Source organism: Toxorhynchites rutilus, chromosome 2, assembly GCF_029784135.1.
Source record: "Toxorhynchites rutilus septentrionalis strain SRP chromosome 2, ASM2978413v1, whole genome shotgun sequence".
Taxonomy (NCBI): Eukaryota; Metazoa; Arthropoda; class Insecta; order Diptera; family Culicidae; genus Toxorhynchites; species Toxorhynchites rutilus.
The window spans coordinates 52697226-52710197 of NC_073745.1; the positions used below are offsets into that span (position 1 = coordinate 52697226).

The 12972-nt window shown below is 40.2% G+C and overlaps 1 protein-coding gene across 3 annotated transcripts in view; it reads right to left on the bottom strand.

Moving 5' to 3' along the window:
- Positions 1-12972, bottom strand: part of LOC129767519 (mucin-2-like) — a 223023-nt gene that overhangs the window by 55927 nt on the left and 154124 nt on the right. For all 3 annotated transcript variants that reach the window (XM_055768509.1, XM_055768508.1, XM_055768507.1), the window contains exon 3: positions 47-1630. In XM_055768509.1, the coding sequence (XP_055624484.1) occupies positions 47-1630 (1584 nt within the window). The remainder of the gene's footprint in view (positions 1-46; positions 1631-12972) is intronic.

Below are 12972 nucleotides of genomic sequence, written 5' to 3' on the forward strand. Positions count from 1 at the left end.
GTGTTAATATGACATTCATAGAGAGATAAAAATCCAATGAACTTACAGCATTCAGTGGGGATGGAGCCTTGGAACGAACCGGGTTTGGCGCAGACTGAAGATCGTTGCCATTCTCGACTGTCGCCACAGCTTTGCGTAATTTCTTCGGCGGACGGAATGAGCCTGGGCTCCGGAAAGATACAATTGGTGACTTCTGAGAGGACGATTCCAACTCTTCATGGTTTTCGATAGGTTCCGCTGCCGACGGGGAAGTCTTTTTGCTAGATCCATAGCTTTTATTCAACGGAGAGTACGATTTGCGGCTGGTCGTTGAAGATGGTGTAGTGCTGGAGGTCAACAAGCTAACTACACTTGGTTTGCGAGAAAATGCTCGAGATGATTTAGCAGTAACAACGGTAGAAATCGTCGTCGAGCTAGGCTCGACACTCGTCGAGGCTGACGAAGATGTCGCCATTCGGGATCGCAACGGTAAAGATCTTTTCGTAGTCTTCGGAGGTGATGGCGTAGTGCTGGACGCTCTAAATCTGGACGATGCTTGTCGCGAAAGTGACGACGGCTCCGCTATCGTAGATGAACTGACAAGCGTCCTGATGGGTCGTGGAGTTATCACCTTCACCGTAGTTGTAGGCCCTGGTGTTGTCGTACTGAGTACCCTCACTTTGGAGCGGGACATATCAAGCTCTTCCGCTTTCGTGTAGCTCTTCACCGTCGTAACATCCAAAGTATTCGCATAGATATCTTTCAGATTATTCTCGTGAACCTTCGCCTTCAACAGCTTCTTGAACTGTTCTGGATAGTTCTCTTCAGAAGATAAGTTCTCAATGTGTTCCTTCGAAATGGCCTTCACCTTTCCTCGCTGACGATTGTCTACCGAACGTACCGAAGAACTCGGAATGGACTCTTCAACATCATTCGAAATTCGGTTGCTCACAGAGCTTGTCAACCGGTTCAATTTGCGGTTCCCTCTTGTACTGGATACCGATGCCGTTGTTGCCGTTGTTGCCGTTGTTGAAACAGTGGTTGATGTGCTATTCGTGATTTCCAGCCTATCGCTCTTAGTGCTTCTTTGCCGAGTCACGCCGAACTTCGGCGTTATTTCCTCCACTTCGTTCGAGAGTTTGTTTCCGGTTGCGGCACTGGCACGACCGGGTTTCCGACCTGGCCGCACGCCAGCCACTGTCGTAGTCGAATTGCTTCCACTTTCCAAATCAACGCCCTTCAATCCTTTCGGTCGGATCTTCCTTCGGAACGGTGCCTTTTCCTTCGAACTCTTGCCCGAGTCGTCCGCAAACTCATTCTGATAGATAACCTCGGTACGCAAGCTCGGTGCCAGCTGTTCCTTGCTCATGTTCTGAGTTCCTTCATCATCCCTACTACCTGCATCCGTCGAACGACTTTGAATGGTTGTCGAAGATGGTGGCACCGGTCGATTCCTGCCCCTAGTGGGTGTCCTTGAGAGCGATCTCTCACTCATGGTTACCGTTTCGGTGGTCGCAATACGACGCCGCGGGCTCGGTCGCTCGTTTTGACTGATGCTGACCTCTTTGGCGACGCCATGCGTTGAGCTGTCGTCCACCCATGGTTTAGCCGATGACGATGGCTGACCAAAGCGTACGGAACCTCGTTGCGCCTGAAATGAGAACGATAAAAACAAACATTAATATTTATGCGCCACATTCCACGCTTATAATGAATGCATAAATCACAGCCATACTTTCGAACGTCAACTAGTTTAGCTTCAAATCCTAGACTGTCCTTCACACGTTCCCCCGGTAATTGTATTGCCTGATGTATGAATGCAAATAAAAAATCTCGTCCGCATCTGTCTCTACGAGACAGATGGGATTCCACGAGTTCCCTTTCATCTGATCCCAAACGGCGAAGGGTCATCTTTCATTTTCTGCAGTATGTTACGCTTTGTTTCGTGAGTTGTGGACAGACGCTTAGGTTAACCATTGAAAAAAACAAATCCAGCTGAGCTGAGCAAATTCAGAAATCCGCGAACACGTGAGCTGTTCGAGTTTATATCATTGCTATAATTATGTTTTCGTGTTCATGTTTGCAAAGTTAATGCGATGAGCGTTACTGATTTCAGTCCAGAGCTTGTGAACCAAGCCAAGTTGTTGCCAGTCAGCAGAGTGTTATCCATAGAAGGGACAAACAATCTCTCGCTTATGCTGGTTCCTTTCACTTATGATTGGCTGTAATCATGCAAATAGTTAATTTTAACAACGTGCAACAAGTTATTCTTCTTTTTTTTTGGCCAACGGTTCGTCCCAAAATAACTATCATTCGCAGCCCGAGGCAAATGCTTTTATTCTGGCTTGGTTTGTTGCTGAAAACACCGTAACCCATATACCGAGTTGGTTGCCGCTACTCGTAAACAAACGCGTATGAACGCGAGATTACGGGCAAACAAATCTCGCATCCACAGAACACAAGGTGGTCCAGGTGTTCCCCCGAAACACATGTGTGCGCAGATGTGTGTATGCAGTTCAAGCTTCGATAATCATAAACCCAATTACAGTAACCGTTTTCCGAATAGTGCAGTGTCGTGTTCGGAGCGAGAAAATCGGGGTGTAAAGGGTGTACCGATCCATTGTTGAACTACTGAGCGATTTGAAAACCGTGTTATTTCTTGTTCCAAACTGTTATGAGGAATCCATGCCAAATCAAATAACGCTATTTGTTCAGGCTAGGAAATGCTTACAAAGTTACAATATGGATGCTGTAACGAGACGCATGCTAGTCTTCGTGTTTGCATCGAACTGAGCCACACAATGTTGTGACATAAACATTGTTCACTTATCCTTCACGCGAAATAAATATATTCGATATAGTTCAAGTTACAATTCAAATTTCTCTCCATTCTATGCGTACATTAATCATAACTTTTCTATATACAGTTTAAAAATGACGTGAAACTTTGTTGCAAAATACTTGCAAAATTGTTCGGCCAACAATAGGATTTGTCGCAATTTGTGCGAGCGCCGATGCATCTCATATAGCCGACAACCAACTTATCAGAAAACGGTTGCAAGCCTTTGCTTTATCTAGTTTCATTACTGTTTATTAATCAACATCATAACAAATTCTTTTGAGCATGGTTGTAATTCCATATTATGTTCCATATTTTGAGTTTTCCAGATTCTATTGGGTTGGGAAACAAGTGCGTAGCGTTTTTATCGAATATTTTTAATTAAACAAAAACCACTAATTATACCAATAAGTTAATCTATACATTTAAAAATGGATTTCTGTCTGTCTGATTCTTATGGACTCTGAAACTACTGAACCGATCAACATGAAAATTGGTATGTAGGGGTTTTTGGGGCCGGGAAAGGTTTTCGTGATAGTTTGAGACCCCTCCCCCCTCTCTAAGGGAGGGCTGCCATACAAATGAAACACAAATTTTTACATTACTCGGGAATTAATCAAACAAATGAAACCAAATTAGTCATATTGAGGTTTTAAGGTGCAATAAACGTTTCTATGGTGATTAGACTCTCCACCCCCCCTCTCTAAGGGGGGGCTGCCATACAAATGAAACACAAATTTCTGAATTACTCGAGAATTAATCTAGCAAACGAAAACGATTTTGGCATGTGGAGGTTTTAGGATGTAATAAATGTGTTACGGTGGTTAGACACTCCTCCCACTCTTTAAGGGTGTGCTGTCATACAAATGAAACACAAATTTCTGCATAACTCGAAAACTAACCAAGTACAATTTGTGATGTGAGGGTTTTTGGGTATGGGAAATGTTTCTATAATGGTATGACACCCCTCCCTCCTCCTCTTTATCAGAGGGGGTCCCATAAAAATATTACACATATTTCAACCAAAAATATTCCAACCAAACATGGCAATTGAAAATTTTCGGAAAACTCTGAAGGAAAAAAAGAAAATTCGGAAAATTAAATTCCCATATGTTATAATTACATAGTGACAAATGCTGTTAGTCCATTTGATGTTTGCGCTAGCAAAATTGATCTTTGTTCGAAACTGGAAATGGATTTTAATGTGATGAAACGCACTCCTATATCTTCTTCTATCTATACCAAAAAAAGGATCGCCGGATGTGTTGATAAGAGCAGAACTTGAGGAAGGAATTATCAGATTTAGGGCTGTCTTTATTCAATCATATTTTCTGTATCGAACATTTATTCCATGTAACGGAGAAACATGTTATTTGCAAGTGGTTGAAAAATCTTGAACAAGAATTGTGACTGAAAATAATCTGATATTATAATGATGAGTTTTGTTAGAATAGTAGGAATTTTATAGTAAAAGGTAAATTCAACTGGGGTCGAATAGAAAATCAATCAATGAACAGTTCTGCGATTGGACCCATGGACTTGCTCATAGTAAGAAAACGCGAATGTTCGAATGTATTGATAACAAAAAACAAATTTTGGGTGGGACGAAGTTCGCCGGGTCAGATAGTCAATTATATATTCGCCGTTGCTTTTTACGACTAATTTGTTGATGCCGTTCCGCAAAAAATCACCAAGTTTGGAGTCAAAGAAGATGTTGAGCCTTTTTAAAAGAATCTCTTAATTATCGAAGGTAACACCCTTCATATGGTTTGACAGGGAACAGAAAAGATGGTAATCGGTCGGTGCAAGATCCGGAGAATACGGTGAATGTTGATGGAGTTGCCCATTCGAACTCTTGGAGTGCGGCTATGACGACTTGTGCAACATGGGGTCTGGCGTTGTCGTGAAGGAGTATGATTTGACCATGTCGATCAGGTCTTTTCGGTCGAATAGCCTAAATCATGCGGTATAGAATCCTTGTTGACCGTGGCAATCTTTTCGAGCATTTCCCAGTACACCATGCCCTCCCAGTACCCCCAAACACAAATCATGATCTTTTTTGGATGAAGGCTTGACCTTCGGTTATGGCGTATCTCCTAGAACCACATACTCCTTTCTTTGCTTCATTTTGATGCATAGGCACCATTTATCATCTCCCGTACCGAGTCGGCACAGAAAGCGCTGTGAATGACCGTGTGTTGCTCTACGGCGGGCGAGTTGCTGAGAGGCAATTTGAAGGCGACTTTCTTCGTTTTGACGTAGGACTACATCTTTGATTTCAATATAGGGGGTCACTATACGAAAAAGGTAACGTTTATTAAGAGTTTTCAAATGCATGTTACGCAGAATCGTTCTTACGATATATGTTATAATATATACCATTAGACGGGAAATTTATGAAGCAATTTTTTTCGCTTGTGACATCAACAGTAGAAATAATAAAACAAATGAGAAATTTGTTATGTTTGCGGATTGCGGATTTTCGAGCGGATGCGAAGGTAAATCATGTAGGGGAGATGGGGGTAAGACGGACATGTTAAGGAAAACTTCAATTGTATCTTTGGACACTCATGTTTTCAAAAATTTAAAACTATTTTCTTACAGTTCAATATACTGGTTTTCGAAATAACTGGCCAAATGTTTTATAAAAATTAGTTTTTCCATGTTTTTACTAAAAATAAACAAACCGAAAAGTAGAACATTTTTATCGGTGCGGGTATAATGGACATGTAGTGGGGAGGGGGGGATATGAACAGTGTTCATAATATACGAAGCGTAGAGGTTTATCGCTCGCGAGAGAAACAAATAATAGAACAAAAAGAGAAAGCAATATAAAAAAGAATTCAATATTATTCCCTTCACTTTCCATCATGCATTGGATGTGATTATGGATGTGACTGTCCATTTCACCCCCAAAGTGCAATTATTTCAATAATTTAAATTTACCACTTACGAATGAATTTACTTTTCCGTACATACCCAATACCGTTTCTCTGTCAACTCACAAACTGAAATATAACCATCAGAGAATTCAATTTTGCAATTAAACCACTCAAAATGCTTAATATCGAAGCCGCAAAAGTTACATCCACACGCGGAATCATGTTCGATTTTCGGTATTTGTTTCTCTATTTCTCTATTCTATCAGTATTCATTGTCATAGTATGGTTTAAATATTATAGAATAGCATGTAGAAGGGTTTCCTATCAACAGAAATTTGAAATTCATAATGCAACTATACAAATCAACCACCGGTCCATTATACCCCCACTGACCGTCTTACCCGCGGCTTCCCTATTATGCATTGTTTCTTTCAACTTCGTTCCCATGAATGTTGTATGCCGCACAAAATTGTGTGCAATAATTCGTTCTCTCTTATCGCCTTCAATGAATTTTACTCTTTAGTCCGTAAAAATACCATCGCTAACTGGCAACGCAAATGGAACGAAGGTGAATTGGGCCGGTGTTATCCCTAAGGTTAGCCTCAAACCATGGTTCAAAAGTCTGGACTTGAGTCGGGACTTTATTCGCACCTTCTCCCGACTCATGTCCAATCACTGTTCGTTAGACGCGCTACTCTTTCGTTTCAATCTGGCCGGCAGCAATATCTGCGTTTGTGGCCGAGGCTACCACGACATCGAACACGTTGTTTGGTCGTGTGAGGTGTATCTTGTTGCCAGATCGAATTTAGAGAACTCCCTTCGGGCTAGAGGAAGGCAGCCCAATGTGCCGGTGAGAGATGTGTTGGCTCGGTAAGACCTTGATTACATGTCCCAAATATATGTTTTCCTTAAATCTATCGATGTTCGTGTGTGATTATCCTTATATCCTTATACCCTCCATTTCTTCCTTTATGAGTAATTGGTCCGCTTGCTATAAACAGGAGAATTAAATGTAAATTCACAATAGATGTACGAATAGATTTAAGAATTGAGTGTGTGTGATTATCAACATTGTAATAATTTCCTTATACCCCATCCTTTTCCTGAGAAAAATATGTCACCCTTCTAATCTCGAGTTCACCGCGAGAAATCGGTTTCCCACATTACTAACCATAGATTTGAGAAAATTGTTCATATATATAGTGTTAAAAATATATTTAACATTTCGGCTCCTTTAAACTTATGCAACTGAGCCTGTAAAAATAAACGAATTTATAAAAAAAAAAAAAAAAAATTCGTTCTCTCAAACCAGGGTACATTTATGAATAGGTATCCTGGACTCGAAGTGTGTCCGACACGATTCACTTATACACTCTCGACTATGAAATCTTAGCTTTGTGGAAAGCAGCGATCGCAAAGCAATTCATAACAAGTGTTTTTTTTTTTTGTTGCGAATATTACGTGTTTTGCTACATTTTATTTGAAAATATGTAAATAATACGTGAGATAGAGGAGTTAGTGAACCATTAAATTTATAATAACGGAACTAGTACCCAGGATGTGTTGTTTCTGTGTTGCTTTTTAAAGTGGTCTTTTTACGGCGGCTCGACTGCGAAGGAATATATCTAAAATATTTCTATTTTCAGATAACTCTGTGGCTCGATGTTTGGCACCCGGATGCGTGAGCCATTGATACCCTTGCTCGAGTCCAACTCGGATTATGAAAACATATAAATTTGAACAAATCCATATTGTAGTTACAATTATTACACAGAAATGTTTATTTTTAGCTGTTCCTACTGTCAGAAAGGCCAACGATTCTCATGCCTCGGGAAATCAAAACGGACGGCTCGCCGAAAGAATTTGATTGACATCAAGCAAGAGTAAAAAATCCATAACATTTGCGGAGTTGGTCCAGTTTTCTAATGGGACGAAATATGAGTATCCTGAGAGGGATATTCCGTCAAATGAAATTGGTAGCAGCACTATCAACATCTCTAATGGAAAACCTAGTGATTCTGCTAGTTCTGAAAGCTTAATTCAAGCACGGAGGTATCGGAGAGCTACAGAGAGCTTCAGGAAGCTAAACTCTGGATTACCGAACCACAATTTCCCCTAGGTTTAGAACTAAATAAATTATCGTTATGCAGCAATGAATAAATGTATACATTTAGCTAAAATACAAAAGAAATAAGCTTATTTAGACAAATTCATTATACCGCTCCATGATACTTGCAAAGCTAACACGTCACAGCCTCACTGTTACTGATGCACTAGTCAGTCCAGACTACCTTTTCATAAACGTACCTGCTCTCAAACAGATTAGCAAGACCTTTTTCGAATGTAAACAAGTTGAAGTAATCATGCAATATTCCATGCATCACTCAAATTTCATGCAAGATTTCATCAAAGCAACGAAGAAAGTGTCACCCATACAGTGATCGTTCGTTAATTGGGCAGGAAAATCTATACAATTATCGAATTTCACAATTTATAATTTTACTAACTGGATAGCGAAACAGCAAAAGCAATACTTTAATTTGAAGATGACATATATTATTGATACATAACTGCTTTGTAGCCCACTTAACGTACGATCTGTTAGAGATAAGTCCAGTTAGCAAATGATTTCTGTATATGATGGGGTAACGAACATCTTAAGCGAGTGTGGGCTGCGGCAACATGGGCAAGTGGTACTCTCTACTATATTATGGAGATTAATAGATAGAGTTTATTTCGTTTATTTAGTCACCAAGAAATTAATGTCGTTCTGGAATTTTGTATGTGATTTGGATTCGCTTGCCAGTAGCAAAACTTTTTCCACTAAAGATGGCAGGATGAAACGACAGTACTTTTAATACTTTCCATCACCAGGCCTATTTGGTCCTGTTTGATGTCTTAAAGATGTATTTCAATGGCTGAGTTCTATTGATTTCTTGAGCGGAGCAGTGGCCCAAATGCTTGGGCCAAAAAATATGTTCATTTTTCATTGATTAACGCTTATGTTTCGGGAAGAACACTCATAATCATAGACTTCCTTCACCAAAGCATTTTCGGGAAACAAACATAGCCGAGATAGCAACCGATATCTACCGTAAACCGGGGTGACTTTGATCACTTCATCCCTTTTTTGAATACGTAAGAAAGAGCACTCGTAGTACTTGAAATTTGTCATAATTTGTACTGGACGTGTTCTAATATGGCAGCTTTACTACCATAGATGCATTTCCCGTTAAATACTGAGTGTTTTTCATGCTAAAAGATTAATTTAAAATAAAGTAGATTTTCAGCGATTTTTATTGCGTCCAAACAATCGACTCGAACAGATACAAAACAACAAGCTGCGCTATGTAAAGTTTTTGATAATGGTTCTCATATTAGTTCTGAAGATGAATAAATATCACTCAAATGATTTTCATTACTATTTTCAACATTTTTTCCTCAATAGAAATTTCAACTCTTCAACATCCCGTACGGAAGGTTGTACAACAAACTCTACAGCTTGCATTCGAACCCACCCGGAGGACCAACTGTCTTGACTAGTTCCCAGGAAGCAGAGTTGTGTGAAACCATCAGGATTGCCGGAGAATGGGGTTATCCCTTAACTCCAGCATCAATCCAGAAGCTGGTCAAGGGCTACCTTGATCACAACAACATCACGACCAGATTCGTTGACAACATTCCGGGGGAAGACTGGTTGTCTTTGTTTCTCAAGCGGAACAAATCATCGTTGGCGTCTCGCTGGTCCCAAAATATCAAGCGTTCCAGAGCGAAAGTGAGCCATGAAATCCTCACATCTTATTTTGACAACCTGGAGGAGACGCTCCGCGATGTGCCGGCGGAAAATATCGTCAACTACGATGAGACCAACTTCACCGACGACCCAGAATCGAAAAAGGTTGTAGTTAGAAGGGGACAAAAGCACGTCAAAAACGTGCTAGACCATTCAAAGACGTCGTACTCGGTCATGTTCGCTGGATCCGCCAACGGGAAGGTATTACCAGCTTACGTAGTTTACGCTGCGCTGCATCTGTATCCGACATGGACAATGGGCGGTCCTAAGAAATGCCGCTACAACCGGACGAAGTCAGGTATGATACTATAGCAGATTTTCAATTCATAGATTTTGAAAAATTTGTTTTTTTTTGACGTAGGAGTACGTCTTTTATTTCTATACTGGGGTGTAAGTTCAAAGTTTCGAAAACGAAAGCGTTACGCCGGAGCATCGAGATTTTGAGCGTTAATACCTTATAAACAACTGAACAAAATGGTATGATAAACACTTCATTCGAAAGATAAAATGTCAACGCGTTATATGCTTGTTACTTTTTGAACCAAAAACTTCAATAGCCTTAAAATTTGTTTTAAAAACAGGCTATTGAAATCACACCAATCAGTATATAAGCGAGCACCGCTCGGAAATTCACTCAGTTATGATCGCGCGACGATTGAGGTATGATCGCTGGAATGAATGGATGTTTCCCTAACACAGACTTCAAAACCATGGAGCCTGGGGAAATCAGCAGCAATTGACCTAAATAGGGATTTGCTTGCAATTGAATTCGTAAATTGGTTCATTCATTCACTAATTTAATCAATACACACAAATGATACCTTTACGCATTGGCGATATGGTACCCAATCATAAACATCCGAGGTGCGATTATTGCCAGTTGAAAAAAAACCAAATGATTACTAAGCCAGTCCAGGCAGCTCTACGTCAACCTTGCGGTTATATCATAGGTATAACCTATCCCTAGTTTTTTCAGGATGGTTTGACGGTGTCGTCTTCGAAGATTGGTTCTTCTCTGTTGCTGTGCCTTACTTCCGGAGTTTGAAGAATGACAAAGCCAGAGTCATCATCGGCGACAATGTGGCATCTCATCTATCGTATACCGTGATCAAGGCTTGCCAGGACAACAACATAAAGTTTGTTTTCCTGCCTCCCAACGCTACCCACCTTTGTCAGCCACTATATGTCGCTTACTTTCGACCATTGAAAAGGGCTTGGAAAAAAACACTGGAAGCTTGGAAGAAGGACAACAAAGGTTTTCCCTCGATTGCTCAAACAAGCTCTGAACAAAATCGAAGCGAACAGTACAAACAACATGAAATCCGGATTCAGGGCATGTAGCATACATCCGCTGAATAGATTTTCAGTCCTGCGAAAAATCCCAAACGCTGCAGGAAAGGAACAGACTAACAGCTCGTTTTCTGATGAACTGGTATTGTTACTGAAGGAGGAAAGGTTCGGAAGGTCGGAAGTTTGAAAATGATTGGCAAATGTCCACGGTCTATAATTTTTTTTTAGAATTTATATGGACGTTTGTCCACGGGAGCGGGAGGGCGGTCAAAAATAGTCAAAAACCTGTACATGTGGAATGTGGATGGCCATAAACTACGAAGACTCAATTTTGACTATTTCAGACTCCCCCTAGTAAACTTTTGTCCATATAAAAAAATCCTAAAATTTGTATGGAACGTGGAGTCATTGTAGTTTTTGGATGGTCCCTAAACTGTCCACGTGGAATGTGTATGGCCCCTATGTTGCTTATCATACTTACAATCTCATTAAAGACGCTTTAAGCTGTTTAAATTGGTCAAAACGATAAAGTTTCACTCTAAATTCAACAAAACAATAAAGTGATCTAAAATTGATGTAAAAAAATTGGAATATTTAAAAAAACAGCAAAATTGTTACTAAATACTTGAGGTATTGATTGGATCTTGCTCAATACATGCCAGTACTCATTTTAAAATTATCAGAAGTTTTAGTCTCCAGAACATACTTAAAATATTCAAGAAATATTCAGAAAAGTGATCAAAGTCATCCCGGTTTACGGTATTAATTATTAATCATACAGTGCAAGCAATGAAATGAGAAGAAAAGTTGAACAAATTTGAATCATCTATTTTTTTCCATAACAATGTCTCTGATTCAAGAAAATTTCAGTAACGTCGAAACACATTCAAGAGAGATTACATTCAAAACTAATGTGGCGTGAAAAATTAAATCCTTCCCGTCAAATATTCACGCAATTCTGCTAGCATCTCCCGGCGACACGATGATGATATTTAATTAAAACGGTCCACTGCAATATTAATTGAGGAGAACTGGCTAAGTCGGCAGACTTTGCTGCCGAACGGCACTTTGATCCTTCCAAAGTGTACCAGATTAAACCTCGCTCCCGAACCCTCGCTCCCCATTTTACAAATGGTTGTCCGTTCTCGGAGATGCAACCAACTCCAACGAGCTCTTCGAAACACTCGGTGCTGCAAGGGAATAATCGCTGAAGACATAACATCTTGGATGCGCTGAATCAGCGCTCGATGTTTGCTTGCCTTACACAGTCTCCAAAGTGCCGTAAAACAAAACCGAACATGACGGCTTCAGTCAGCTGATGCGAAAACCAAACAAACACCACAACCACCCCTCCCCAGCACTCCGGCTCCAGGGACTATAGTTCGGGACGAGGTTAACGATGACGGAGAATGCACACTAATTTCAATCTACCACCCAAGCTGTTCGGAAAATCGGTTTAGTAAAACGTAGTTTTTGTAGCAGCACGTTTAATCCAGCTCAAACTAAAAATTCATCGTAGGTAATTACATTTTATCAAAGAAATATATAATTATTTGACTTACAGAACTAGTTTTTTATCTATCTTGCACTGCAAACCGCGTGTGCAATCCCCGATGTAAATGTTGGAGTCCTATATCGAACAAATTCAGTAATATATTTATATATATTTTTAATATAAATATCTGCGGCTTACCGCTTTTATAAATTTATGTTTTCAAAACACTAATTAAAGTACTGAATATTTTTTTAAATAGAAAATTCACGGTTCAAGTTTCAGAGTAATCAATTATCAGACTAAGCGTTCTACGAATATACTTTTTATGTCGCTTTGTCTTAACGTAGCTGTCAGTTTTTATATTGTTCGGGTTTTTTGACATTTTCGGGTGTCAATTTTAAATTTGTGCCCAGCGGTTTCAACAAATCCCCGACCCGTAAACCTTGTCCGGAACCTTCATTTGGGCAAGATTTACCAACCGACATAATTTCGATTCGAGCCAACCGGCTCACTGGTCGCCGAAATATCCCATTCGCAGTGCGCACCTTGGCTTGTCGTATGCGACCGTCACGACCTTCAACTACTTCCTGTATTTCTCCCCGTATCCACCCATTACGGTTAGAGTCGTCAACGATGAAAACTAAATCTCCAGGAGCTAAAGGGGTAGTCTCCTCCATCCATTTGGTCCGCGCGT